The sequence below is a fragment of the Lathyrus oleraceus genome, chromosome 2, assembly GCF_024323335.1.
Source record: "Lathyrus oleraceus cultivar Zhongwan6 chromosome 2, CAAS_Psat_ZW6_1.0, whole genome shotgun sequence".
In the NCBI taxonomy this organism is placed as follows: domain Eukaryota; kingdom Viridiplantae; phylum Streptophyta; class Magnoliopsida; order Fabales; family Fabaceae; genus Lathyrus; species Lathyrus oleraceus.
The window spans coordinates 138,022,394-138,049,776 of record NC_066580.1 but is presented as its reverse complement, the minus strand read 5'-3'; the positions used below and the strand labels follow the sequence as shown (position 1 = coordinate 138,049,776).

Here is a 27,383-nt window from a genome sequence, read left to right as displayed (position 1 = left end):
GCCTTAGACATACTTCATCCTGCCATTGCTGCTGAATTTGAGGAATCCTTCAAGGCCAGGTTGGTAATGAAACCTCATATCTTTGATAAAACAGATGCTGTTCATCTGCACCTAAATGAAGTAGTTGAACTCTTACATGCACAAAGACTTGGGTCCTTTCTATCTACAAAAGATGACTATCATGAGGATTTCATCCGGGCCTTTTATGCTGGTTTACAAACTGGTAGAGACTATATGTTCCGGTGTTCTATCGGAGTCAGAACATATACCTTTGAAGCCTCTGATTGGAAAACGGTATTTCAAATGCCGTCTCCGTCGATGGTTTTCAAGTGCTGGCATGACTTGCATTTTGATCCTGAATTTGACATACAGGACTTTATAACCTCTATCCTAAAGATTGATAGACCGTTGAGTGAGGATGAACACGTCACGTCAGGTATGATCAAGCAAACTCCGCGTATTCTTCACTAGATTATCACACATATTCTGCGTCCAACAAACAGCGGACACTCTCGGTTGGATAGGCCTAGCATACATCTTCTCTACATTCTGCAAAATAAGGTTCTCCTAAATTGGGCGAACTACTTTGTAAAACGTCTATTCTTTGTGCGAGACAGCTCCAAGAATGTAGCTTTAGGTTATGCCTCTCAGATAATGAAAATTCTTAAGTATTGGAAACTTGCAATACCTATTGTGCCTCTCCTATCACCATCTGCAGCTCAAGAGTTTGACTCTGCCACTCTATCGCATATGGGATATCGGTGGGACAAGGACCGCAAATGCTTCTATTTCTTTGAAAGAAAATCCAAAACCAGAATTTACAATTTTGACGTGCCTTCGGAACGCATCCATCTTGCTGAAGATCAGCCTGATGAAGAGATGCAGGATGCGGCTGAAACAGATGCACCACAAGCTCAAGCCAATACTGGTTGGGGTGAGTGGGTGCCACGAAGGTGGTCTCCTACCAACTACGTCCCTGAACCTACAGCACCTCCATTCTCCGGTGGTACTTCAGCCCCAACACCAAATGCGGACATCACTCATATGCTTCAACAGATGGAAATTGTCAACAAAGAACGCCATGAAGAAGCACGATACTGGCATGTTCAACAATCTGAATGGCACAACGAGCATCGGGACTGGCATGATGAGCATACACGGATGTATCACAATCAACACGCTTGGCACCAAGACTTGGTTAAATGGCATCAGGTTTTCTACAACGAAATGTCCGGCTTTATGGATGACTGCCATGAAAATCCTGGGATTATGGACAGCTTTAGAAGCATTGAAGTTCAGAACCGATTTCGGAAATACTCCTTCATGGGCCAAAATCCAGACACAATGCCTCCTCCTCCGCCTCCGCCAAGCTACCGAGATCCTGACAGACATGATGAGGAGTCCTGTGGTGGCAACAATCCAAATTAACCCACCATCTTTACATCTCACTGCATTTCATTTCATCTTGCTCATGTTTTATTGTGTTGCACAATATATGGTTTAGCTTATGTAACTCTTAAACTCGTTCGCATCTTTAAAACGCGTTTCTAATTCTGTTTATCTCTATTGTTATTGCCCTTATTCTTCATTCTTTGTGAATGATTCTTTACTTTGAAGCGTCATTCTATGTGATTGATAGCCTGTTATCCATTTCTTGCCATGTCCTGCTACACTATGCTACCTTGATAACTATGTTTCTTCCTCTTTTTTATGTTGACAAAGGGGGAGAAAATGCAGATATGCACAAACTCAGGGGGAGTATCACACATCTTGCCAAGAATTTGCCATCATCAAAAAGGGGGAGTTTGTGAGAAAATTCTTTATCTTGAATTAATTTTTAATGATAGCAAATTGTGTGATCATCATCCAAATGTTGGTTGTGCATTGCATTACATGATACATGTGTGTTTTATTATGTTTCTCATCCCACTCTATTGTTACATAACTGTACATATAAACATACATTGATACTTCCCTTTGAATAAAAATTAAAATGCATTTTATGTCAGTAAGCATCGATACATAAAGCCTCTGCATCGATACATACAGCATGTGATAAATCACAAACCCTTTCAGTTCAGTATGCATCGATGCATACGAGTCATGCATCAATACATGGAAGACAAAATACTCTATGCATCGATACACACGATTCCTGCATCGATACATGACTAAGTGAAACAGCCTGTGTATGGAAATGCAGATATGCACAAACTCAGGGGGAGTATCACACATCTTGCCAAGAATTTGCCATCATCAAAAAGGGGGAGTTTGTGAGAAAATTCTTTATCTTGAATTAATTTTTAATGATAGCAAATTGTGTGATCATCATCCAAATGTTGGTTGTGCATTGCATTACATGATACATGTGTGTTTTATTATGTTTCTCATCCCACTCTATTGTTACATAACTGTACATATAAACATACATTGATACTTCCCTTTGAATAAAAATTAAAATGCATTTTATGTCAGTAAGCATCGATACATAAAGCCTCTGCATCGATACATACAGCATGTGATAAATCACAAACCCTTTCAGTTCAGTATGCATCGATGCATACGAGTCATGCATCAATACATGGAAGACAAAATACTCTATGCATCGATACACACGATTCCTGCATCGATACATGACTAAGTGAAACAGCCTGTGTATCAACACATACGCACCAGGCATCGATACATACTAGTGTAATAAGCATTTGCATCGATACACACGACTTTTGCATCGATACATGAATAATAAAATTCATCAAAATTTACATTACTTACAGTATGCATCGATACACATTTGTATGCATCAATACATTAAACTGTTTTATGTTATAACAGCATCAGTTTTGCAGCATATAAAACACAGGTTGTGACAGCAGTGCAAAAACCCGAATTCATTGAGGGAAAACAATTGAACACAGATCAAAAGCAGTGTTGGAGCAATTGTTTGAGAGCAATTAGAAACCTGAAAGAGACTTCATCTTCTTCATCTTCTCAATCACTTTTCTTCAAGAACATTTACACATAACTATTCTTGTTCTTTGGATTAAAGAAGCATCGAGATAACGTTCAGTGGTACGATCAAGGATCTAGCTGTGGTTTGCAGTGGAACGATCGAGGATCTAGCTGAGTCGAAGATTGAAGGGGGTTTCTAGGAAAAACCTACTGGTTTGTCCTTCAAGAACTGGAGTGTTCTTGAGGGTTTGGGAGTCACATTTGCAGAACATATTCAGCCGCAGCGTTGCGTTTGGAGATCGGGGGATTTCGCAAGCAGGTCGTGGAACCGGTGAATTGTTTGCAACTTTGTGCAGGAAAATCTTGATCGTGCTCAGATCAAGTGAAGGTTTATACAAGAAGAGGTTCTTAGAGTTTAGAATTCTGTCTTTGTATCATAACCTTGTATCAACGGATTCGACAATAATTGATAATCAAAGTTCTCAATTTCATTTGAAATTGAGAGGGAGACGTACCCACACGCGAGGACGACGTGGGGAACTTCCTTACCAAATCTCTGCGTATCGTACTCTTACCTTACTCCTCTTTACGTTTTTCAAACTGTTTTCGCAATTTCAGTTAGTGTGTGGTGATTGTTTCTTTTTCAAGACAGCAGTGGCAAGAAAACTTTAATCAAACTCCATTGCTGTTTATCATCGATCACATACACACCAACTGTTTGATAAAACGGTTAGCTAGACTTTATTCATTGGAAATAGACTTTAATGATAAGTGCATTCAATTAGTTAAAATTCTGGTGTGAATTGTTTCTGTCATTCTCATTAAAATCCAGCAATTAAACTTGTGTGTCCGGCTTTCTAGTAGCGGTTCAGAATAGACGGAAGTCGATTCGGGACTGATTTTTCCGCCAACTTTGAAAACTCTGATAAAACGTTAAATCCGTTAAATTTAAAGAGGTGATCTATTCACCCCCCCCCCCTCTCGATCACTAGCCACACCGTCTAACACTTATGTTTTGACAGAGTAACATCTCTTTGAATGTCAATAGTTCATTATTAGTTCTTCAAGTCTTCAACTCCTTATATAGATAAGGAAAAGAGACATTGAAGAGTTTACATATAAGAGTCTTTGAGAAGCTTTATTCATATATGTTGATATTTTTCTTGATAGGGATAATGTTGTTGAAAGTTCATTTTAAATTCCTTTGCTTCAAAAGGAATTATCAGTTACATCCCAACTGTCTAGTGGGAAAAAAACTTAGGCCTTCACGTGATAAGAAGAAGACAAAATATCTGCAGAGTCTGATAGTGACCTATCAGAGTCACCTTGATCTTTACGCTTTGACTTGCATCAGATTCTGAACTTCAAAAGCAGACATCTTCAAAGTCTGGTCTTCAGAAGCTGACTTATTCAAAGTCTGGTCTTTAAATGTTGACCTCTTCAGATTCTAATCTTCAGATTCTAATCTTCAGAAGTAGACTTCTTCATAGTCTGATCTTTAAGCTTCTCTTTAGATGTTCACTAACAGAACCAATACTTAGTCTATTCCTGAAATGTTAGTCTATGGTCATGCACACTTGAACAAATATTAGTATACCCAATTGTTCTTTAAATACTTTGTTATCATCAAAACCTAAGGGATATGTACAAACCAATTTTGTTCCAACAATCTCCCAATTTTTTATGATGACAAGCACAAGTATTAAAGAATATTTTTTGTTAATTAATTAACAAGTTGACTTCAGGGTCTGTGGTTTGAAGCTCCCCTTGAGTCTAATACTCCAAAGGGTGTGGTTTGTAAGCTTCCCTTAAGTTCTATCTAGGTTAATTAAATTTTATCTAAAAAGCATAACGTATAATTCTTTAGAATTTAAGCAATAAAAGGATCTTAACCTATCAAATTCATATGCTTAAATACTTATCTTGCTCCCCTTTTCATCATCAACAAAAAGATACATAAGGAATAAGGGAAATAAGAAAAGATACTGAAGAAAACAAGTCATAAACTCAAAAGAGAATTGTCAGAAGCACAATAATCTTATAATCAAATCTATAGATTAAAATGTTTGGGATTTTATCAAATCTGGATAAAAATAAATCAAAGTCATATGTGTTTCCCCTTTGTCTTTTCAAAGAATAGAAATCATTTGAAGACATAATCAATCTCAAAATTTTAGAAAAATGTGGTTGTAATTTGGATAGAATGGTTGTGAACAACTCTTCAATTCTCGAGATGGTCAAATCTTGTTCAGACAACTGAGCATTTGAGAGAAACATATCAGTCAAAGTTGGAGAGATGTTCTTGAAGACCAAGAATATATATCTCTCCTTGTCCATTGGTGCACAATAAACAAAGCTAATTTTGCTTTATCCCAATCTCTCTATATATGCGGAGTTTCGTTACTAGCAAGGTTACATTCCTCTTTCTTCCATCTAGCTCTTCTCATATCAGACAATATGAGCAAATCATTTGAGAATTATAAGAGGGGCTCCTCCAAGGAAGTCAGCAAGACCATTGGGAGGCACAAATATGATATGATCAATTCATTTGAATGTGCAAGAGCACAACTGGCACATCTGCAGGATCACCTGTGGTAGGAAGAACTTCAGAGTCAAGGACGAAGAATCTCAAGAAAAAGAAGGAACCAGCTGATGAAAGTGGATTTGACACTGATGAAGACTACAAGACCTTCCTCGGAATGAGTGGTTGGACTGCAGACGTTTTGAGAATGATTCTGGATTTGTAATAGTTTCTTTATCAATAATATCTTATCCTTTTCTCATTTCATTTGTTTATGATTCTCTTGCCACTAACATCCTTTGAGTGAGCCACCAGTTAAGATATTATATAGTAGTTTCCAACCATTTCAGCCATGTTTTGTTAAACAGCCATTAAGGTTTTAGAATTTAAGGTTGAAAAAATTCAAGTATGAGTAGAGATAGTTGCGTTATGTGTGGAAGAAGTGATACAATGAGTTTTAAAAAAAGTTTTAATCACACAAACAATTGAAAAACAAGTAATGATGACTTAGGGGAAGCAAAAACATGATTTTATTTTATCCAATAAAATAACTTCCAAAGGTTTCTCAAACGCTTTTGACAGCAATAAGAATATATATGACAGATGTCACACCTCTTTGCCTTAACAAAAAAAATGCTTGGTTATACCCATCAATTTATCTTAGAGTCCAGAAGACAAAAAATCCCATAGGGATTCTGACTTATGACCTTCTGACCCAAAGAACCTTCTCACTCAGAGGACTAACTAGTTCAGAGTCAAATAACCCAGAATCACATATAAAACTTAAGGATAATATAACAACAATTGAAAAGCAGTTAAAAATAGTTAAAAATGTTTCCATTAATATGATGTCAGAGGTAACTAATCATATTCTGAGCATCAGAGGTTGAGATGCTTCAAAGGCTATTATTCATCAGAAGCTAGTTCAGAGCTTCTGATCACAGTAGCTTCTTATCTTCATCAGACTCTGATCCGCAAGCACTATTCTTTTACAAAATATTCAGATTCTTTTTAATAAAATAAAATCTTTCAATATTAAGAGGCTTGATAAATATATCATCACATTGATGATTAGTATCAATGAGAAATTTATTGGTTTCCTACATATCATTAAAATAACATACAAGACCATAAGAAAATATACTTCCTCCATTTTGGTCCCTCGCAAAAGTTACAGAACCTAATTTAATTTTTGAGAAAAAAACTTTATTTAATCCTTTACAAAATTTAATCGGGTCATATTAGTTTCTTTGTTAATATTTTTCGCAAATCAGTTTTTTTCGTACTTTTGAAGTGTGACTCGACTGTCATGTGTATTATTTATGCCACATGCATTTTTTAATAATTATGTGAAAAATAATGTTGAATTTTTTATTATTTATTTTTAACTTTTAAATATTAAATTTATTTTTAATTCTAATTTTAATTTTATTTTTAAACAATTTAAATTTTAAAATTTTAAAAAAAGGCAAAAATTTGTCATTGAAGAATTCGAACCCAAATACCTTTGAGTAACATCATATGTCTTTATTATTAGACTAACATATATTAGTGATAAATAATTTACATAATTTATAGTAATGTCAAAAAATTATGAATTTAACACTCACTTATTTACTTATTTCAAATAATACATAAATAAATATTTATTTATTTTAAATTAAATAATAATCAATTAATTAAATAGTAATTCAATTTTGGTCCAAAATAGTAATTTAATTAATTATTAAAATATTTAATTAATTTTTTAAAGTATTTAATTAATTAAAATTAAATAATAATTCATTAATTTAATAGTATTTTAATTAAATATTAATCAATTTATTTATATCTGATTAATTATATTTAGGATTTACATTTTATTTACTTTATTTTTAAATTTGTGTATTACTTGAAATAAATATATTTGTTGGTGTGTTATTTTAAATAAGTAAATAAGTATTTATTTGTGTGTTATTTAAAATAAATAAATATTTACTCTAAGTTATTAAGTTAAATATTCATCATTAAAAATAGTAACAACACAAATTCATTGATCTATTCATAAAGTGATTATCATTTAATAGGAAGGGAATTGTGTCCAAGACGCCATGGATATAAATTTTGTATTTTTCATTTTAAATTAAGAGCTTTTAATATCACTATAAATATGAGAATTATTTATCACTGATATATATTAGTTTAATGATAAAGACATAGAACCTTTCTAAAAGGTTCCTGGATTTGATTCCTTATAGACAAATTTTTGTATTTTTTTTCAAATCTAAATTGTTTAAAATTAAAATAAAAGTCAATTTAATATTTAAAAAAAAAATCAACATGGTTGTCAACCTAATTATTAAAAAATATATGTAATATAAATAATATACATGGCACTCCAGTTACATGTAAGAAAAAAATTGATTTGAAAAAAATATTTTAAAAAAACAAATATAACCCAATTAAATTGTTTAAAAGATTAAATATATATATTTTTTAATTAAATTGGATCCTATAATTTTTGTGAATGCGCAGAAGGTCTTTATTGTATTAATGTCTTAAACGTGTATTTAGGCTAGAAACAATCAAAAATTGGAATTGTACTACTCTAAATGTTCGTCCAATGTCCCACATTGTCGTCGGTCAAATGGTGTTTCTATTTTTCACATATTTTTGTTGATTAGTAATCAAATTAACCCCGTAATAAATGTTGATACGATAGCTTATTTAAACTACCTCAACTAGTTATATTTCTTTGCTACTCATTATGACAAGTCTTGGTTATTCCAATTACATTAAACCAATTAAAGAATATTATTTTTTTATAAAACTCTCTTAAATACTCTCAACGAAAAACAATGTTGTAAAGTCTTAGAGATTTTAACTTACTAACAAAAAAAATTAAAATTTTAAAATTGTTCCTAACAAAATAAATTAAAATAAATTTGTGTACAAAAATTTCAATAGAGAAATCAGAATTTTCAATACAAACTAAATTTTTAGTTGTGTATTTTAAATTTTCGGTATACTGGAATTTATGAAATTTTCGTAAATTTACAAATATTATCAGAAATTCTAAAAGTATCATTTTATATCAAAAATTTCAATCAAAGTGAATTTTATGTAATGTTATTTGTTTGTAATTTTAAACGCTCAGGATTTTGCCGATAACTTTGAACAGTTGTGATTGCACCGATATTTTTGTGTGGTTCAGAATAAATGCAAAGTTGTATAAATAGGGGGGGTTACCTATTGTTTAATAAAAATGTCTCAAAATGCTTCTTCCTCAATTTTTGATTAAGGCGGAAGTGTACTTCAACAGAGTTTCGCCTCTCGTAGAGTTCTGACTTCCGGATGACACCACATCTCTCGCCGCTTTGACATCTAAGTTGAATGAACTATTGTCTGATATCGAAAACAGATAGGTGAGAAAGGTCGAGTTTCGTGAAGATTTGATTGATACTGATGCAAGGGTGAAATACAACCTTATTGAGTTGAAGATCGATGAAGATGTGGAGATAATTTTGTCGTATGTTAACAAAGGGGTTGATCGAGTTAGATGCTAAGATTTTAAGGTCTGTCGACGACATAATTAAGATGATGAAACGTCCAGAATCATTTGGTAGTCTCTAGGTTTTCAATTTATTATCGTTTTCTTAAGTTATCTCAAAGTTATGTATTTTTTTGTCAGATGTTAATTTATGATCATGTTGCATCAATGGAAGATCAAAAATATTATCTAATAAAAAGTTCGGGTGAAGATGTCGGAATAATGTTACATGTAATATCTAAATAATATACAAATAATACATAAAGATAACAATAATGTCTAAACATATCTTCCATGATTATGTATTCAGCACGAGATAATCCAGTATAAATCTTGTCATCTGGTTTACTAAACCCATGAATACTGCACTAGAGAATACTGCACCCCCTATCACAGATGGTAGAGAAATGATCGTATATCCAACACTGATATCAGAATACAATAAATAATAATTAATAAATGTTATTTGTAACAATTAAATAAGAAATCAAAAATAATAATTTCAAATATATATGTAATAGATTCTCAAATAACTAGCAAGTTGTCTAATCTCAAATATTTTCGCCACTCCAAGTGATGTATACAGGATGGTAAACACAACACACTCCAAAACCCAGTTGGTAACGTTAAGTCAACTGAACAACCACACATATCGGGCATCAATATAAACATCTGACTTGTATGCAAAGAGAGTACATGTTACTAGATGTAACAGGTACACCCAAGCGGCATCCTCATAACTATGTGTCGCAACAAGCTCATTGTACCTATCTCGAAGCCAAGACATATGAAGGTGAGCTCATCTATTAAAGCTAAACTCCTACAGTACGACCTCCTCATAAACTTCCATATCTCGTGCAGCAGTCAAACATGCAAGTGACGGGCTAATAACAAGAGTAGTCAAGAATCAGCTGGTGGTGGGGAGATGGAACAATGAGGAGACATCATCCAGAATAATAGTCATCTCCCCACACGGAAGATAAAATGAAGATATCTCTTTGTGCCATTGCTCAACAAAAATAGTAAGAAGTGGAGCGTCGAGCATGGTAAGTGAGCAGTCGACAAAATCAAAGAGCTCAAAATCACGTACAATACGGTTAACCTGCTCAGGCATCAGAGTCTTCGAGAAGTTCTTCAGCTTCGATCAGTGCGACGTCACCCTCAGTGGGAGATGGTCATGTAACAAACAAATTTCAAAAAATTAGCAGTTAGCATTCATGGAACAATAATAAATTAATTAATTAATTAAATATATATATATATATATATATATATATATATATATATATATACACTGTCATAGTCAGTTTGTCACATGATCAGCATACTCGATAAGCATCGATCGATCAATGGGTCCTCCCGAAAATCCAACATCAGTGTGCATAGACGACTCGGTCGAACGAGCTGTAACCTCTGTGTCAGCAAAAGCAGATGAGACTGGATCAACAACAAGAGCATCTGGCTGGACCACCTCATTTGCAACAATGACATTTGGCTGGACCACCTCATCTACCACTTCATCAACAACCTCAACAGCAATATGTGTTGCATTTATCTCGACCGATAGGTCATGAACATCCCGAGCATGAACAACCTCAACATCATCTTTTAGTTGCTCAATTGATCTAACCGCTCAACATCCGAGTGCTACGAGGTCGCGAAATTGCACATGCTCAGCCAACTGTTTCTGGTGTGAACTGGTTGGAATCACTCGTCCAGTCCGTATCTAGGAAGACTCAGCCTCAGCAGCCCTAACCTGATATGCTGCTCTATCTGCAATAGTGTCGACCATGCCCTTGTATTTCACTGCAAATAAACAAAAATAAATAAATAAAAAAATTAATAACTACCAAAAATTTCACTAAATTTAAATTTTTTCAATTTTTTTCAAAAATTCTTAATTTTCGAAAAAAAACAAAAATTTTATAACTATCCTAAATTCTGAAATTTCCAGGTCATTTTGTACCGCAAATTATGAAATTTTGGGGATAAATGTTTTCACTATTATAAATTTTTTTAAAATTTACAATACAAAGTCACGCAAATTTCATTATTCACGATAAAAGACGTATTGATTTTCAAATTTCCAATAGATCAATTGAAATTTCCGGTATCACCCCAGAGAATTCAAAAATCACGCATGTAAAAGGTTAATTTCAAAAAATAAATAAAAAACTATTGCAAAGACAATATTGTCTATTTATACGGTGGCAAGTTAAACCTCTTAGCCTTGGACTTGGTATTCACAAAAATTAGAGCCTTGGACTTGGTATTCACACAAATTAGAGATCACTGGTAGTGGTGGCAAACTTGTCCACAACTTTTTAGAAGAAGGCTAAGTAATATGTCTGCACATCCCGTCCTTTTTTTCTTCGCATTTTTACAAATACCCCGTGAACCTACCCCCACTTCAATTTTTTCCGTAGGGCAAACAAAGTTTGACAAATGCTCTGAACAATGTCCGTCCCATCCTACTCTGTTTTCTTGGAGACTTTCGTGAGGCATGTCTAGACGGATATACCACCCACTGCCAACCTTTCCTTTTCCTTTAGAACAGAAAATGTTAATACAGTTAATTTCATATTGGAGGCAAAGATGAAACCTTTATCATTTCAATTCTTAGCTTCTCTCTCTCTCCCCACCATTGCCAACCTTATTGAACTACTAACTAGTGAATAGTTTAACATTGATACTTCTGACAACGCAATATGTCAAAGGAAAAAATATCGGAATGAAAGCATTTTCCCAACTCACGGTTACAAACTTAAATCCTTATTCTACAACTTAACACATATCAACGAGCAACACACAAAAAATAGTGTTACCCTAAGCTAGCTCAGAAAATATTACACAAAATTACGTGCAATCTACAAAACTAATGCAGCAACCCTTTTCAATGATTCAGATGCCTTGTGAAGATCAGACTCTGAATGCCCTGCAGAAACAAACAATCTAATTCCAACAGGCAAACGACACTTGTCCAATGTTGATCTTCTGGAAGTCACCACAAATACAGAATCTTCTTTCAAAACCTGCAAATACAACAAAACACTAAGTACCACAAAAACTGACAGTAAGAAAAACATTGTCGCAACATTTCTTACACGCTCGGCAATACTTTCAAGCAGATGTATGTCATTATTCAAAGAACCCATTGACTTCTTTAATCTCAAATAAACAATTGGTGATTCTGGATGACTTGCAATTGTGAATCCCGGTATTTCCACCAACCCTGCATGCAGTTGCCAATGAATCGTAAATAAAAGTGATAAACCAAAACAATAAAATGAAATAAAATCCTTGCCTTTAGAGAACAACTCAATCCGTTAATCACAAGCCAAATAATGGACAGTTGACACCGTACAATTCCATTTCTGAAAGTAGCAGTGAGATCAAAACCTACCTTTCCGTAACACAGCAATGTTGTTCTTCAACTTTGTTAACAGAATGGGATTTTCCTCAAGGACATCAATAGCGGTAATTGCAGCGCTTGCAAGATATGGAGGCAAAGAAGCAGAAAAGACGTAACCAGAGCTACTCAGTCGCTGCCAATGTTGAAAACACAGATATTAGAGCAGGGAAAATGGATGAGAAATAATAGTCATCATTGACCAATTACTTAGTGATGCTAATTGCAAGCCTTCAAAAGTAATTTCTTAATTTCCAAATGAACAATTTTCCTCTCTTTTTATCGCAGTTTACATGAAATCCAAGTTGGTTTATGAATCAGTATTTCATATGACACTACCATACTTGGTGATCTATGACTCTTGCACTTCCGGTGCAGAATCCTCCTTCTGTTGCCAATGCATGTCCCATAGCAGCAGTTATAAGATCTAATTTCTCAACCTGCAGCACACTATCACAAATCACAAACAGCAGTAGAAATTTGAGTGTAAGAACAGTATATCTGGTATGGGTGTATGCACCCACGCCCAAACAGACATTTTCAGTACATACTGGAATTCCATAGTGTTCGGTGAGACCTCTTCCAGAACTTCCAAGCACACCAAATGAGTTGCTCTCGTCCAGTAAAATACGAAACCGATATTTTTCCTTCAATTTAATGATATCATCTAAGGGTGCTATTTGGCCAGAGTTCTGAAATATATTTACAGGGAAACATATGTCAACAATTACAAATCGAGCAATTTTACTTTTCACATAGGCAAGGCATATGACCACAGTAGATGTTAGTATGACTAATACAGAAAGAATGTCTATTACAAGTTAGAATAGTTGATAAAACCAGGGCAAATAGCAATAGTCTTTTAAGAAATAACATTGCAATAGACACCAATCTAACAGCAATACCAATATGCTCAAAATTTGTGTTTTTAATACTTCAATTTGCATTTGTTGATCATTCTACTACCTCACCGGAAATAGAAGTTCATATAGCACAATTTACCAATATTACAAGTTGCAAGAAGCAAGTAATTCATACAACTAAAGACTACGAGTACTCCTTTGGGAACACTGTAGAAGTGCAAAGCTAATAAAAAGATGTATGATACACAAGACCAACCTGGTAGAGAGCTTCAACAACAATATAACGCCTCAAATTCTTGGTGTGCTTATATTTCGAAGTAATGTTCTCTAAAGTTTCTTTTAAAGAATCCATGTCATTGTGCCTAAAATACACCACGGTGCTTCTAGAAAGATAAAGGCCATTCTGTATTCCCCAGTGGACTCCCTCATCCCTGTTAAAAGAAACCAAATTATATATGAAATTGAACCTGCTTGAAATACCAGTCATATCAAGTAGATGAAGAATTCAGTTCATTCTTTGCACCATTCTAATAAAGAAGCAAAGGAAATAATATGAACCATCCAAATAGTTCTATATATGTGGTGTATCGTTATAAAAAATGCAACTAAAAAATTGAACAGAAATGCATAGTAGATACTTAAAGTTATGCATACTTACGCCACAATTATATCTCCTTTTTTAGAGAAAGCAGGAATAGCACTGAACATGGTCGAAAGTCCATATGAGTATAGAATTGAATCAGGCGTTCCTAAAAATTTTGCTATTCTCGCTTCACAGTCAAGATGGACATCTGGGCAGAGGAAAAGTATCATAAGGGAACATGAATTTCCTCAAAAACAAACTTTAATATTGAGCCTTACCAATTGTCCCATAAAAACCACGTGGACCACAAGAACCAACACCATATTTCTCTAAAGCAGAAGAACATGAATCCTACAAGAGAATGTAAATATAGATTCACTGTACCAAAGCAGTGCCCAAGAAAAAGAATTTGTTGATATGGGATCGTTTCCTTACAAGTAACTTTTGATGACCTATAAGCCCAAGATAGTTTGCAGAAGCAAAATTGACAACTTCTTTACCATTAACTATGGTATGTGGGCCAGCAGCACTGCACAAGAAATGCCTCATCAGGATTAACAAAAAAGATATTTGGCTGTTTTTTTCACAATAATCTACTGTTTAACTTACATATATTATGAGCTCATCGTGTCATTTATCTGTTCAGAGTGCAAACTGTAATTTTAATGTCTCATTTACATGATTATTAAGCTCATTAAAGACACTTGTAAAAATAATATACTTCAACCAAAAACACTTCTAGTGAATTAAACCGGTCTCTATTTTAAAAATCTAAAACTAACCTTCCTTACTTTTTTACTTCCATAAAACGTACAGCTTCCCAATATGCTATGATAAAAGTTAACAGTTAGGAAAATGTATGAAACTGAACAAGGGAGACACCTGAAAACCTATGAAATCACATGAGAACTTTTAATCTACCACACATTTTCCTTATCACAAAATTAGAAAAAGAAAATAATACTTTTTAAGAATCTAAAGGATGGTCTGGTCCAGTGCACAAGACTCTCATTTTAGTGGGGGGTCCAACTAGAGTCTTAACTGACAACCTTAACCCTGCTATAACTATGACTACCAGGTCACAAGGTGGAAAACTTACCAATATGCTAGGGCTCTCCCTAAAAATAGTTCATGAATTTAAGTCAAGCAAATGTAACCATAGCATTGAAGTTGACAAGTACAAAACATAAGATTATTTCATGGAAGGAACTCAGACTACAGAGCACACAAGTAACATAAATTTTGAAGTGGAAGAATATTTAAAATGATAAAAATAATTGTGGATGCTACCACCAGAGAAAATGTAACCACCTCTCCAACACTGGGGGTTCATACTGCATATCTTTATCAAGAGAAGGAATAAGCGGTTGTGGAGCCCATTCATCACATAACTCATCAATTTCCTGCAGAAATTAAGAAAAAGTTTAGAAAACGTCAAATTATAACACGATGAATCTCAGATTAGCTTGTATAAGAACTAACATGGAACATGATAGATAGAGTTCCACATTGATTTAAAACCAAAAAAAATTAAAGAAAGAAAGAAAAAGGCTCACTATTCTGATAAATTTGAATTTGGAAAGTATATGCCAACATAATTCAATACATGACAGATGGGTGGAACCATAGGACAGATGTTTCGGGAAATGACAAGTTAAATGCAACTATTTCTAAGAGACTGTTGGCAGATGGAGTGTTTTGATCATATGGATGATGGGTGGACAGACAAAAAGGATGCATTCTACACTTTTTTGGTGAACAGCTCAATGGGAACAATTTTCCTATTTCATTGGACACATGACATCTCAAAAACAATTAATATTTTTACTTTAAGATGTTGGATGACGAAATCAAATTTTCAATAGAGGAAGATGCAGTCCATGTTGTTATGAATACTGCTGAAAATTTCAATGTAGCCATGGAAATGTAATCATATGCTGAAAATTTTGAGGATTTTGAGAAACATCTGAAAGACTTATGGTTCATTAAGTTACCATAAAGGAGGGAAGAACGAAACCACCAACATATACTCTAGAACAGTACTTATTATTACCATGTTGAAAAAGTTCAAATATGGGAGGAACTTGGTTACGACTAGATTTGCTACTGCTAATTTGGCTCTAGAAGCATCATTTGAGTATGTTTAGATCAAATGAGTGAAAATCAAGTAGGTTTGGATCTGTACAAGAGGGAAGAAAGGTAGAAAACATGATTTTAGGAAGTTGGTTTCGGAAGAATGTAATCATAGGCCTCAATTCACAGCTGTTAGTCTCATAGATGTTATCATCTCCATGATCATGGAAATGTTCTCCTTGGAAGATTGGACATTTGAATGAATTGGCTCTTGTTTTTATTTTTGAAATGTTTTAACATTAGAATCTTATGTTTTTATCAATTTATCTGAGCACTATAGCGGACCATAGCAACCAATGGACGCCACGGCACCCTTTCGTTGCGGTTGTTTTGTGTCAACAATAGTAGAAAATGCCACCATCTGAGTAACCAGGAAAGAACTCAACACAACAGTCAGAAATTAAACTTTTAGGCGGGAGTATTTTAGGTATTTCGTATTAAAATACTCCAGAACATATGTTTCTCTGTCTCTTCTCTTCTCTTGCATGAAAGTTGAGGCTTTGTTCCTAGTCTCTTTTGTCAAAAACAGAAAACACCCAAATGTTAAGGCATTGTTCCCAATTCCTCTAGAAATTCTATGTGCCTCTCTCTAGTGAATTCCTCTCTCCGGAGATTCTCTTTCTTGAACTTATCTCCTGCGATTCTGTCTCACATGCATTTGAGGATATTTTAGTGTGTCTCTCTATCTCTCTGCATCTCTACAGTTCCTGGCACGACCTGCTTGCCCTCTTCAGCGACCTTCTGCTTATGTCGTTCCCAGGAAGAAGCATTTATTTGAACTTAAATGTTAAGACAGTTTAATTACTTTAAGCCTTGGCGGATTAAACTTATTGGTGAGTGATTAGTGGTTACCACAGCAATTTATATGTTTGGTTTAAGAATTAAGACACTTGTGACTTTTTATTTTTAATTATTCATGGTATGAATTTTGAGTAATTTTTAGCATTTTTTGAGAATTAATATGTATAGTATACAATATAGAAACCGCATAAAAAATTCGGAAGACATAGCACTATCTTTCATTGTTATCAATCCCAAATAGAAGAAGGGTGTAGTGGCCACCTCAAAAAACCCTACTGCAAGATAGAAAATAGTGGGGCTACTATAGTTTGACTTTGTGTACATTTATATTGTACACATAAAAAGTTGATAACTAGGAGTAAGTTGCAAATGATCAGTGAGATGCTAAAAAGTTACATTTAAAGTGAGAGTGGGGAAGCCCAAATGTTGTTACGATGTATTTTCGTTGCACAACTCCAAAAATCCCTAGTGCTTAAATTATTAGGTTATTTTCCTGCATTCTTAGTTGCAGGGCTATGGCGGCTAGGGGCAACTGGGCTCCGCTGAACTTCTATAGCACGCTATTGGGAACACTTCTATCTACTGTGCCATTTTGTGGTCAGCCACTATCCAAGACTGGCAACATTTGTATGATCTTATTAGTGGACTCTGGATCTCTAACACTCATTCTGGTTATTTGCTACTTTGATTTATTATGGACTTTTGTTGTCCTGGTGGTATAATATTAAGAATATATTTATATGTATTTCAGGTAAGCTCCTCCAAATCTAGGGATTGAGTCTAACGAAGCTCCACGTACTTACCTACACTCTCAAATTTCACAACCTTTGTATCGACTATCACCAAAAAAGTATATGAACAGTAATAAAAGCATAGCTAAAGTCCACAAATGTGGAGCATATTTTCATCTGTAGAGAATCTAAAGATCACTCGGATTTGTATGCTATAAAACCTCATTAAGAATATTAAGAGAAGCCCCGTGTTAGATTCATAGAATAGAACTACTAAAAACCACAATAGATAAACACATATCACTCTATTTAGATTTAACTGTTTGAATAAATTCTAAAACCTAAACATCAATAGAAACCATTTTTCAACTGCACAATATACTCTTAAGTCTTATCAACTCCCCCAAACTAGAGGCAAAACCCATCAGTAGTTCAATGAAATAAACAAACAATAAACCCATCAGTAGTTCAATGAAATAAACAAACAATATCACTTTCTCAGAAAAAAAAAAACTATAGATAATATAAACAATGGCAAATTTATTTTAAGAGAAATTTTACAAAAGTCTTATAGGGCTCTACACAACACAACAACAACAACAACAACCACCAAGTCTAATCCCACTACGTGGAGTTGGCTACATGGATCAACTTCTGTCATAATGTTATATCCAAGATCATGCTTCTACTCAAATAGTTAATCTCGAGATCTTTCTTAATAACTTCTCATATAGTTTTTATAGGTCTTACTCTACCTCAAATTGTTTGACTCCTCTTCATCTGATCTACTCTTTTTACCACAGAATCTACATGTCTTCTGCCTACATGTCCAAACCACCTAAGTCTATTTATTTTACATCATCTTTTCTACTCTAGGTGCTACCCAAACACTCTAATATTTTTATTTCTAATCTTATCATGCTTAGTCTTACCACACATCCAATGCAACAATCTCATCTCTACTACATTTACTTTATTCTCATGTTGATTTTTAACCGTCCAACATTCATAAAATAACTAACACAATCATAAAATAACTATGTAACACACAAGTGCGCACATACAGAAAGAGATGGCAACAAACCTTGTTCGTCAAGGGTCTTTTAGGAGGTTTGTAACTTTTCTGGGAAAGCAAGAAAAGTATGACCACAAGGAGCAACACCTCGATAAATAAATGTCCTTCAATTTCAAACATAAAATGAAAACATAGAAAATTAATTATTTAACTAATTGATTGCAGGTAAACGATAATTAAGTCCAAAACCAGAAAAATTACCACCAATATTAAATCCAAAAACTGTAGCTCTTGCAGAAGGAGCATCCAAAGCATGTGTAACCCAAACTACCGTAGTGTTAACGAAATTGAGAACAGTCGAAGCCATCATTAGCTAAATATATCAATCAAATAAGCAACGAAGCCTTCAAAATCACTCATGCATGCGCATTCCAGTTAGTCAAATTTCATGAAACTCTGAAATCATGAAAAATGAAATCCTGAAAAGAATACAAAAATCAAACACAAGCATTCGAATTAACAAATTGATTTTCAATCAGAATCTAAAATTATCATCATCCACGCAGAAACTCGGAAACATGATAGTAAACGACGACGGAACACGAGAATTGAATGGATGAACCAAAACGACGTGACGTACCTGGAGATTGAGAGTGAAACGACGAGAGCTACGTTGTGATTGATTCGATGCGAGATTCAGAATTAGAGGAGAATTAGAGGAAGAGAAAATGGAGAGAAAAGAAGACAAGGCAAAAACAATATTTTAATTTTGCGTGAATTAAACGGCTAGGACGATGCCACATCACACTTCATTACCTATAATTTAACGGTTGTCATCACGCAGCGTCCATCTTCTCCATGACCGTTTTTAAATGATTAAATGCATTTTCCGTCTCGTCTTCCAAATTTATTTCATATTTTAATTTTATGGTAAGTGTAATTTGTGTTCTAAGTGCTCGGAAATCGACAAATAAAAAATTTATATTGAAAAAATAATAAAAAATTTATTATAAATTTTTGATAAAATGAATATATAATTTTCAAAAAAATATTTTTATATATAATTCTTAATTTGTGGGCACAAAATCAACAATATCCTTAATTTTTTACTAAAATAATCTACATTTTTAATTTTATTTTAAATAATTGAAGTTTTAAAAAATTTCAATCTACTCCATTCATAAAAAATAAATTGAGAAGTACGCGGTGGCACCAAACAAATTAGCGACTTCACATTTTTTTTAATGATGACGTCAATTGAATTGGCGTCTGTATTTGGTGTTGTCAGTCTAATTAACAGTGTATAAATTTTTAATGGAGGCACTAAAGCTAGCGGAAATATACTTGAACGCATCGCACGCTCGAACATACAACAGAGTCGCCATCGAACTTTATTTATTTCCGAAGGAAAGGAAAAACATCGATAAAACCTGGGGAAAGATAAACTGGGTAAAGAAGTCGGTTATGCGAGGGGAAAGTATTAGCACCCCTAACATCTGTTGTACTCAACGGGAACCGTTTTGATTGTTCTTGCTCGAATGAGTGTTATATCTAAAGGTTACTTGCAAAAGAATAAAGAAAAAGGAAAAGAATAGATAAAGTGTTCAGTGAGGATTAAAGTCCTCATGTCAACGTATCATTATAGTGCAATAAGGAATTCATAGTTTTGTAGTTCATGGAACTAGTGGTGGGAGGTGAAAGAAGTTGTGATAAAGGTATGGTCCAAACCAAAGGATAATATTGTTTGACTCCAAAAAGGGTGAAATCTGAACCCAAGAGTAAAACTGGCATTAACCGATATGCGGGTAGCCTGAAGCATTCGTCACTATATGGTACAACTGAGAATTAAGTGTTTGGTTCCATAGCAAACATCTTTTGGTTCACAATCAGACATAAGATGGAGCTTAAAGAAATATTGTATTTGGCTTAAAGATAATAGTATATCACATGAAGTGAATGAAAGTAGTAGATTTTGAATGGAGGTAATGATTAATGGTCCATGGAGGTGAATAGAGTGATAGAGAAAAGTAACCAAGGTCAAGGAATTGAAGGATTTAGTAAAAGTGACTGAAGGGTATAATTTGGAACCAAAGGTAAGGGTGTATTGGAATTCATAAGAGAAATGGTATTTGAACCACAAAGTAAAGGTGGTATAGACTAAGACGTGGAGGAACATAGGCATCCCCATTATATTATCATGACCGAAAGCAAGGTATTAAGTGTTTGGTTCTATAGCAAACATCTCTTGGCACAAAAGTGGACAAGTGTCCTAAAAGGGTATATATGGAATTCCAAGGGAAAATGGTGTTTGGTTTCAAAGAAAGGCAGTATGTCACTGATATGAATGGTTTGTGATTGAAGATAGGTGATGAATCATGAAAGATATGGATGGTACCCCAAGGCAAAAGAAGGAGGAATAAGTAGGAATGTGCTCGTCAAGGATTCGCATCCTCGTGCCTACGTATTCTCATTGTACAATGAGAAAGTCAAAGCATCTGTAGTTCTCGGAACCACAAAACAAAGAGAGAGATAAGTGAAGAAAAGTATAACTTGTACCAACAAAATGGTAACATGGGACACCATAAAGGCAAATGACTTGTGAGCCAAAGAGTAAAGAGGTATTGACTAAGAGGTGGAGGAATATAGGCATCCTCATTGTATTGTCATAACAAAAAAAACAAGGAATTAGGTGTTTGGTTCCATAGCAAACATCTTTTGGTTCAAAAGGGGACAATTGTCCTAAAAGGGTAGGTATAATACCCAAAGGAGAATGATGATTGGTACAAGGAACAATATTTCACTATAGGGAACAAACAATTTGAAACCAAATAATGGTATATTGGATTCATGAAGGAATAAACTCTGAACCAAATAGTAAATGAGGTACAAACTAAGATATTGAGGGACATAGGCATACCTAATGTATTGTCATAACCAGAAAACAAAGAGAATTTAGTGTTTGGTTTCAAGGCAAACATCTCTTTGTTCAAAGGAAGACATTGATTATTAGCCCAAAAGTATACATGGAATCCAAAGGGATAAGGCATTTGGTTCCAAAAAGATGGTATTGATTTATGAAGAATAAAAAATAGGATAGAAATAATTAAGGTAGCTCGCGGAGAATCTGAATCCTCGTGCCTACGTATTCTCACTGTGCAATGAGAAAGTCAGAGCTTTCGTAGTTTAGCCTATTACGACTGAAACAAAAGAGACTGAGGCGAGAGAAATGATATATGATAATAGAAGATGAAGAAGACTTGGAAGTCATTGGATATGAATCACACTAAAGTTTATGAATGAAGGTGAATGCTTTAAGTAGCTAGGACATATGCCCCATACACAAAATCACTATAGACAAGGGTAGGAGAAACTCCATCTCATCATTCTTCATTGCTTAAGGCTCATGGCATGTGTAACACCCCATACTGCTTTTAGGATTACCGACTGACCCCACAAACCAACACAGGTCTTTTCAGCATGTTTTGTCCTCACTCATACGCTTCTTGAGAAACTTCCCAGAAGGTCACCCATCCAAATACTACTCCAAGTCAAACACGCTTAACTATGGAGTTCTTATTTGTTGGGCTACCAAAAAGAAAATGCATCTTGTTGGTATAGGTAGTACTAATTAATCCTTATAATTCTTCCTTCAACAATGCAGTCTCATACCTGCACAACCTCTGGATCCCTCTCATTCTGATGTGAATTCGGGTTTTTCCCCATAAGCTACTAGGAGTGTCTCATTGTCATGCCTCGTGCACCGACAACCACTCCCTCGCCTTCGGATGTAACATGTGACCACTCTTTATCCTCTCTGGCGTTACATTCCCACCAGCTTCCACTTGGTTCATTCCCGAACCACATCGTACTGGGAGAGGTTTGACTCTGATACCATTTGTAACACCCCAGACTGCTTTCAGGATTACCGACTGACCCCACAAACCAACACGGGTCTTTTCAACATGTTTTGTCCTCACTCATATGCTTCCCGAGAAACTTCCCAGAAGATCACCCATCCAAATACTACTCCAAGTCAAGCATGCTTAACTATGGAGTTCTTATCTGTTGGGCTACCGAAAAGAAGATGCATCTTCTTTTCGGTAGCCCAACAGATAAGAACTCCATAGTTAAGCGTGCTTGACTTGGAGTAGTATTTGGATGGGTGATCTTGCATCTTCTTTTCGGTAGCCTAACAGATAAGAGCTCCATAGTTAAGCGTGTTTGACTTGGAGTAGTATTTGGATGGGTGATCTTCTGGGAAGTTTCTCGGGAAGCATATGAGTGAGGACAAAACATGTTGAAAAGACCCGTGTTGGTTTGTGGGGTCAGTCGGTAATCCTGAAAGCAGTCTGAGGTGTTACAGCATATGATATTTATCATGACTGACAAGCGTTGAAGAAGAAACCTCATTGTTGCTCCTTAGGATGATGCTACCTTGGATAAGAAGACTTGACAATTATTTGATTCGTGTTATATTAAAGTCTATAAATGAAGACGAATGCTTTGAATAGCTAGGGCCTAATCCCCGTACGCAAAGTCACTCTAAAGAAGGGTATGAGAAACTCCATCTCATAATTATGCATTGCTTAAGGCTCATGGCATACAACTTGAATCACAATTGATAAGTGTTAACCTTTGTTGTGCCTTGCATAATCCACTGCTCGATTTGTCTAGGATGCCTTGCATAAAAGTCGGAACTTGAGGCCTTGAGATCCACAACATTACATAAATAGTTTTATCAAGTGATCAAGGGACTTTTGATCACTTGAATAGACTTGGGGATTGTACGCAATCAAAGTATTTAGTTAATTAAAATTTCTTTTGATCAACTTAAATCAAGGGGATTGAATTAATGATTAATCATGTACAACCTAATCTAAAGGAAAATACTTTGTACAAATCCTAATCAAGATCAAATTACTCAATTATCAAAATATCACATGAAAAACCATTAAAATGATCAATTATTCTAAATCACCCCTAATCCTAACGGAGCATGAAATCTAAACTTAAAACCCTAGGGTTAAAAATGGTCAAATTACATGGGAAAAAACTATGGAATTAAAACTAGAATTAAACTCTAACTAAAATTAATTATTTTAATTATTTATAATTAAAATAATTATTCCTAATTAAAACTTAATATTCTAACTCTAATTAAATTCCAAAAATACTAATTCCTAATACAATCCCTAATTAACCTAATTAATGGGAATTGATCAATGTAAAAGTAATGGTTAATCAGAGCAAAAAAACAAATAATGAAAATGATAAAAAAAAAACAATAACAAAAAGAAAAAGGGTCTGGCCAGGGGGTATAAGCCCTGAAGCCAAGGGTGTGTAGAATAATGGGCGCATGGGTCTTGTGATGCAGGCCCGTTGCAACAACGCTTTGGTCGTTGGAGGGTGTAGCACCAAACATGAGGTGATAACATAAACTCATGGCTAAGCTCAATACAATCAAGCCCAATCAGAACTCAATCCCTTGAATGAACACATGTGGAAATGACTCAGCAGGTGAGTCAAATGGCACGTGGTGGAATTGAAAGGAATTTAAAAATGGAAACATGCGCCAAAAGCCTCATGTCAACTCTCCCACATCTCAGCTCACCACCATCGTGGACCACCACGCCGGAAATCGCCTCCGGCGACGGTGGCCACCAGAAATGCCAATCGAATACACCATTGAAACCATTTCAATCTCCTCCTCACAAATATCCTTCCAATTTATCCAGATTTTTGCTCTATCTTATTAACCGAAACAACGACCTCAAGAACCCTAACCTCTTAATCTTAAATTAAATCCCACTCTCTCAGAATCAAATCCCTAGAGGTTAGGGCTTTGAGTCTCCTGACCTCACTCTATATTTTGGTAACCTCTACACAATGAAACAATGAAGATGATAAAGATACTCATAGGAAAAATGCCGGAATCAGGTAAGAAATCCTTTGCAAATCTCGAATCTCCTTATGATTTTGCTTCTTCTACCTCTTCTAATTCTTCCACTTCTGCAAATTCTTTGAATCATGGTGAGAGAGAGTGTGTTTAAACACAGAGAGTGACTCTCGAGAGATTCTGGAAATCATAACTGGATGTGATGAATGAGCTGAGTGAATCGATGATGAGTGAATGAGTCGTAGAGAGATTGAGAAGAGAGTGTTTTCTTTGTGTGAGTTCAAATTTGTTTCTGATATTGTAATTGAATGAATTCAGTTCAGTGAGAAATGATTTGATTTATAGAACTCAAATTCGGTTATCAAATGCACCTGAAATTAGGTTCAAATTCACCTCAAATGCAGAAGTTAGTTAGAGTTGGTTATGCACCTAAATTTGGTTAGTGAGTTAGTTAATTGAAGGTTTAAATGAGTTGTTCAAATGTAGTTAAATGAAAGTTAGTTGGAAAATTATAACTGCTAAATGAATTGTTAAATGAATCTAGAATGAAATGTTGATTGTTTTAGTTAACAATGAAATTAAATGTCAATTGAGAATTAATGCAGCGTTAATTTGGAAATTGGAAAATAAAGTGTAAAATTCAAACTTTAGTTTTGGTCTGTTCAAAAATTAGTTGGAAATGATGATGAATAAATTGATGCAGTTTGATAGTTGGCTAGGTATGAATCATGATGTCCTACTGCCTGTAGTTTTGCTGGTGTGAGTGGATTTATCTTTAACTTCTGTCATGGCTTGCTTGTGCCCATTTGTTGACTTCTTATGTTCAATCTATTATGCAATGCAGGTTGGTTACAACGGATGGAGTTATTGCATGGTTGTAGTTGGTTTGGCATGACAATGATGTTTAGTTTGTTGCAAGGTCTTGTGCAGGTCTGCTTGGCCTTGTGTAGCAGGATGATGGTGAGACGTAGGTGATTATGATCAGGTTGTTGTAAGTCATGGCTTGATGTATGTTGACATGGCGATCTGGTGCAAGGCAAGTTGTAGGTCCAAGTTATGGTGTGTTGATGCAAGGTCATGGTGTGATGCCGCATGTGTGTATGGCTTAACATCCTGATGACTGACTTGTTAGGGAAGTTATGAAATTATGAATGTATGATACCATTGTCTCATGTTGCAGATACCATTGCTTCATGTTGCAGCTTATGGCTTTGTGCATTGGAATGGTCCTGACTTGGTTATTTTTGTAAATTTACTGGCTTGGCTGGGTTCATGGAATGTCTTACTTCATGTTCTGTAGGTATGACCTCATGTGTTGCTTTCTGACCTGTATACATGATGGCATTTCAACATGGTTCCATTCTGGTTCATGCTTGCATTGCAGCTAGGTTCATGTGCATTATTTTTTACTTCTTGATTTGATGACTTTGGTCTTTTCTCATGCAGTCCTGACTTGGACTATCATGGCCTGTGTTTGCAACATGTGTATTGTGACTGTTCTACTGCAGGATTATTACTCGTTATGCATTGCTGTAACATAGGTCTTGGCTATAAAGAAAAAGCTACAACATGAGGTTTCTTTTGTGGCCACTTGATCATGACTTAGTGGATTGGAAATGGTTTGTTGGAATTGCATTTTATGTTATAAAATGTTCATATCTTTCATGTTGAATGGCTGGCTGGAATGAATGCAGGATTGTGAGGCTTGGAAGGCAAGATTCACAAGTCATCATGCAAGGCAAAAACAAGTTCAAGGCATGGCAATGCATGAAGACAAATTGGGAGACCAAGTTCAAATAGCCATTTCAATATCAAAAATGGGGATGGTGGATGAAATTAGGACTAGGACTAGTCCTTTAGTGATTTGGTATGAAAAAAGATCCAGGTTAATTTGGTCAAAGTTTACCAAAAAGTCAATTGTTGACTTTGGTCAACAATTGGCCAACATGTGTTTTTTTTTTAAAATTTTTGGTATGTAATAAACATTTTATGTGTGATAATGAATAAAGTTGACCATTTGAATGAAAAATTAATGGATTAAATTTATGAATATGTTTCTTGATTTTGAATTTGGATGAACATAACTTGTAATGAAATGGACTTAAATGATAACATGAAAATGTATCGTATATTTGTCTTGATTTACATTCAAAAATCGTACCGTTTTCATTTATATTCCGATTATTCCGCAAGTGTTCGAGTTATTTGCGCGGGTATTTCAATTCCCATGCTTAAATGAGCAAAGTATAGAAAAGGAAGGAAAAGAAGAAACAGAAGAGAAACAGTAGAAAAATCAGAAAATATGAATTTTGTGAATGTGATGAACGTCACACACCCCCATTATGATCGTCACGCTACCCTTGATTGTGACGAACGCCACAAGTCCATACGACCGTCATGTATGCAAAGTCAGCGTAATGGGTTTCAAACAGAAGTGATCCACGTCGCCCCAGTCTTTACTCCTTAAACCACCTTCCCGTGAATCCCTCCCTTAACTAAGTCCTCCTTACTTTTCTCAAGCACGAAGACCAAGAGGGATTATAAAAGAATGGAAGTTGGAAACTTCTGGTCTCTCTCTCTCTCTCTCTCATCCTATCTCTCTGCCTTTTTCGCTCCTGCAATTTTGTTTTCACGTTATTTTTCTTCAGCAAGCATTATTTTCTTTGACTGCAATTTGTTTACTTTTCCATTCAGAGCTTTGATTTTTTTTTCCTTTTTCCTTTCCGTGTTTCAATTAGCCAAAAGCAGTAGTTTCCTACATTGGAGAATTACTGCAACTTAGTTAGTTTAGTTTAAGCATTTGTTTTAAAGAAGCAGAATCCTACCGACCTGTGGATGACTGCTCAAATACTTCAAGATTCAGCATATTCAATTAATCAAAGTTCCAGGTTTTCTATTCAATTATTATTATTGCTTTATTATTAAATAATCATGTTTGCTTTATTGTTAA

The 27,383-nt window shown here is 34.8% G+C and overlaps 1 protein-coding gene and 1 long non-coding RNA gene across 4 annotated transcripts; one reads left to right on the top strand and one right to left on the bottom strand.

The window, feature by feature from the left end:
* Positions 1-11,711: 11,711 nt before the first annotated feature.
* Positions 11,712-19,410, bottom strand: LOC127118508 (long chain base biosynthesis protein 1). Of its 2 annotated transcripts, none has more exons than XM_051048715.1 (13): positions 19,178-19,410; positions 18,799-18,993; positions 18,607-18,701; positions 15,169-15,260; positions 14,293-14,386; positions 14,136-14,208; positions 13,933-14,065; positions 13,531-13,705; positions 12,963-13,103; positions 12,756-12,851; positions 12,406-12,547; positions 12,107-12,234; positions 11,712-12,034 (listed from the first exon to the last, which is right to left on the bottom strand). In XM_051048715.1, exons 2-13 carry the CDS (start codon positions 18,905-18,907, stop codon positions 11,870-11,872), a joined length of 1,443 nt encoding a protein of 480 aa, XP_050904672.1. In that variant the 5' UTR covers positions 18,908-18,993; positions 19,178-19,410; the 3' UTR covers positions 11,712-11,869. The 2 variants fall into 2 exon arrangements, with proteins under 2 accessions (XP_050904672.1, XP_050904670.1); XM_051048713.1 differs by having other exon boundaries at positions 18,799-19,016; positions 19,178-19,370.
* A 4,602-nt stretch (positions 19,411-24,012) lies between these two features.
* LOC127118507 (uncharacterized) lies at positions 24,013-26,485 on the top strand. Of its 2 annotated transcripts, none has more exons than XR_007802246.1 (5): positions 24,013-24,474; positions 25,278-25,531; positions 25,614-25,733; positions 25,880-26,052; positions 26,128-26,485. It is a non-coding gene; the product is annotated as an uncharacterized LOC127118507 (long non-coding RNA). The 2 variants fall into 2 exon arrangements; XR_007802245.1 differs by having other exon boundaries at positions 24,016-24,474; positions 25,278-25,527.
* The last annotated feature ends 898 nt before the right edge of the window (positions 26,486-27,383 follow it).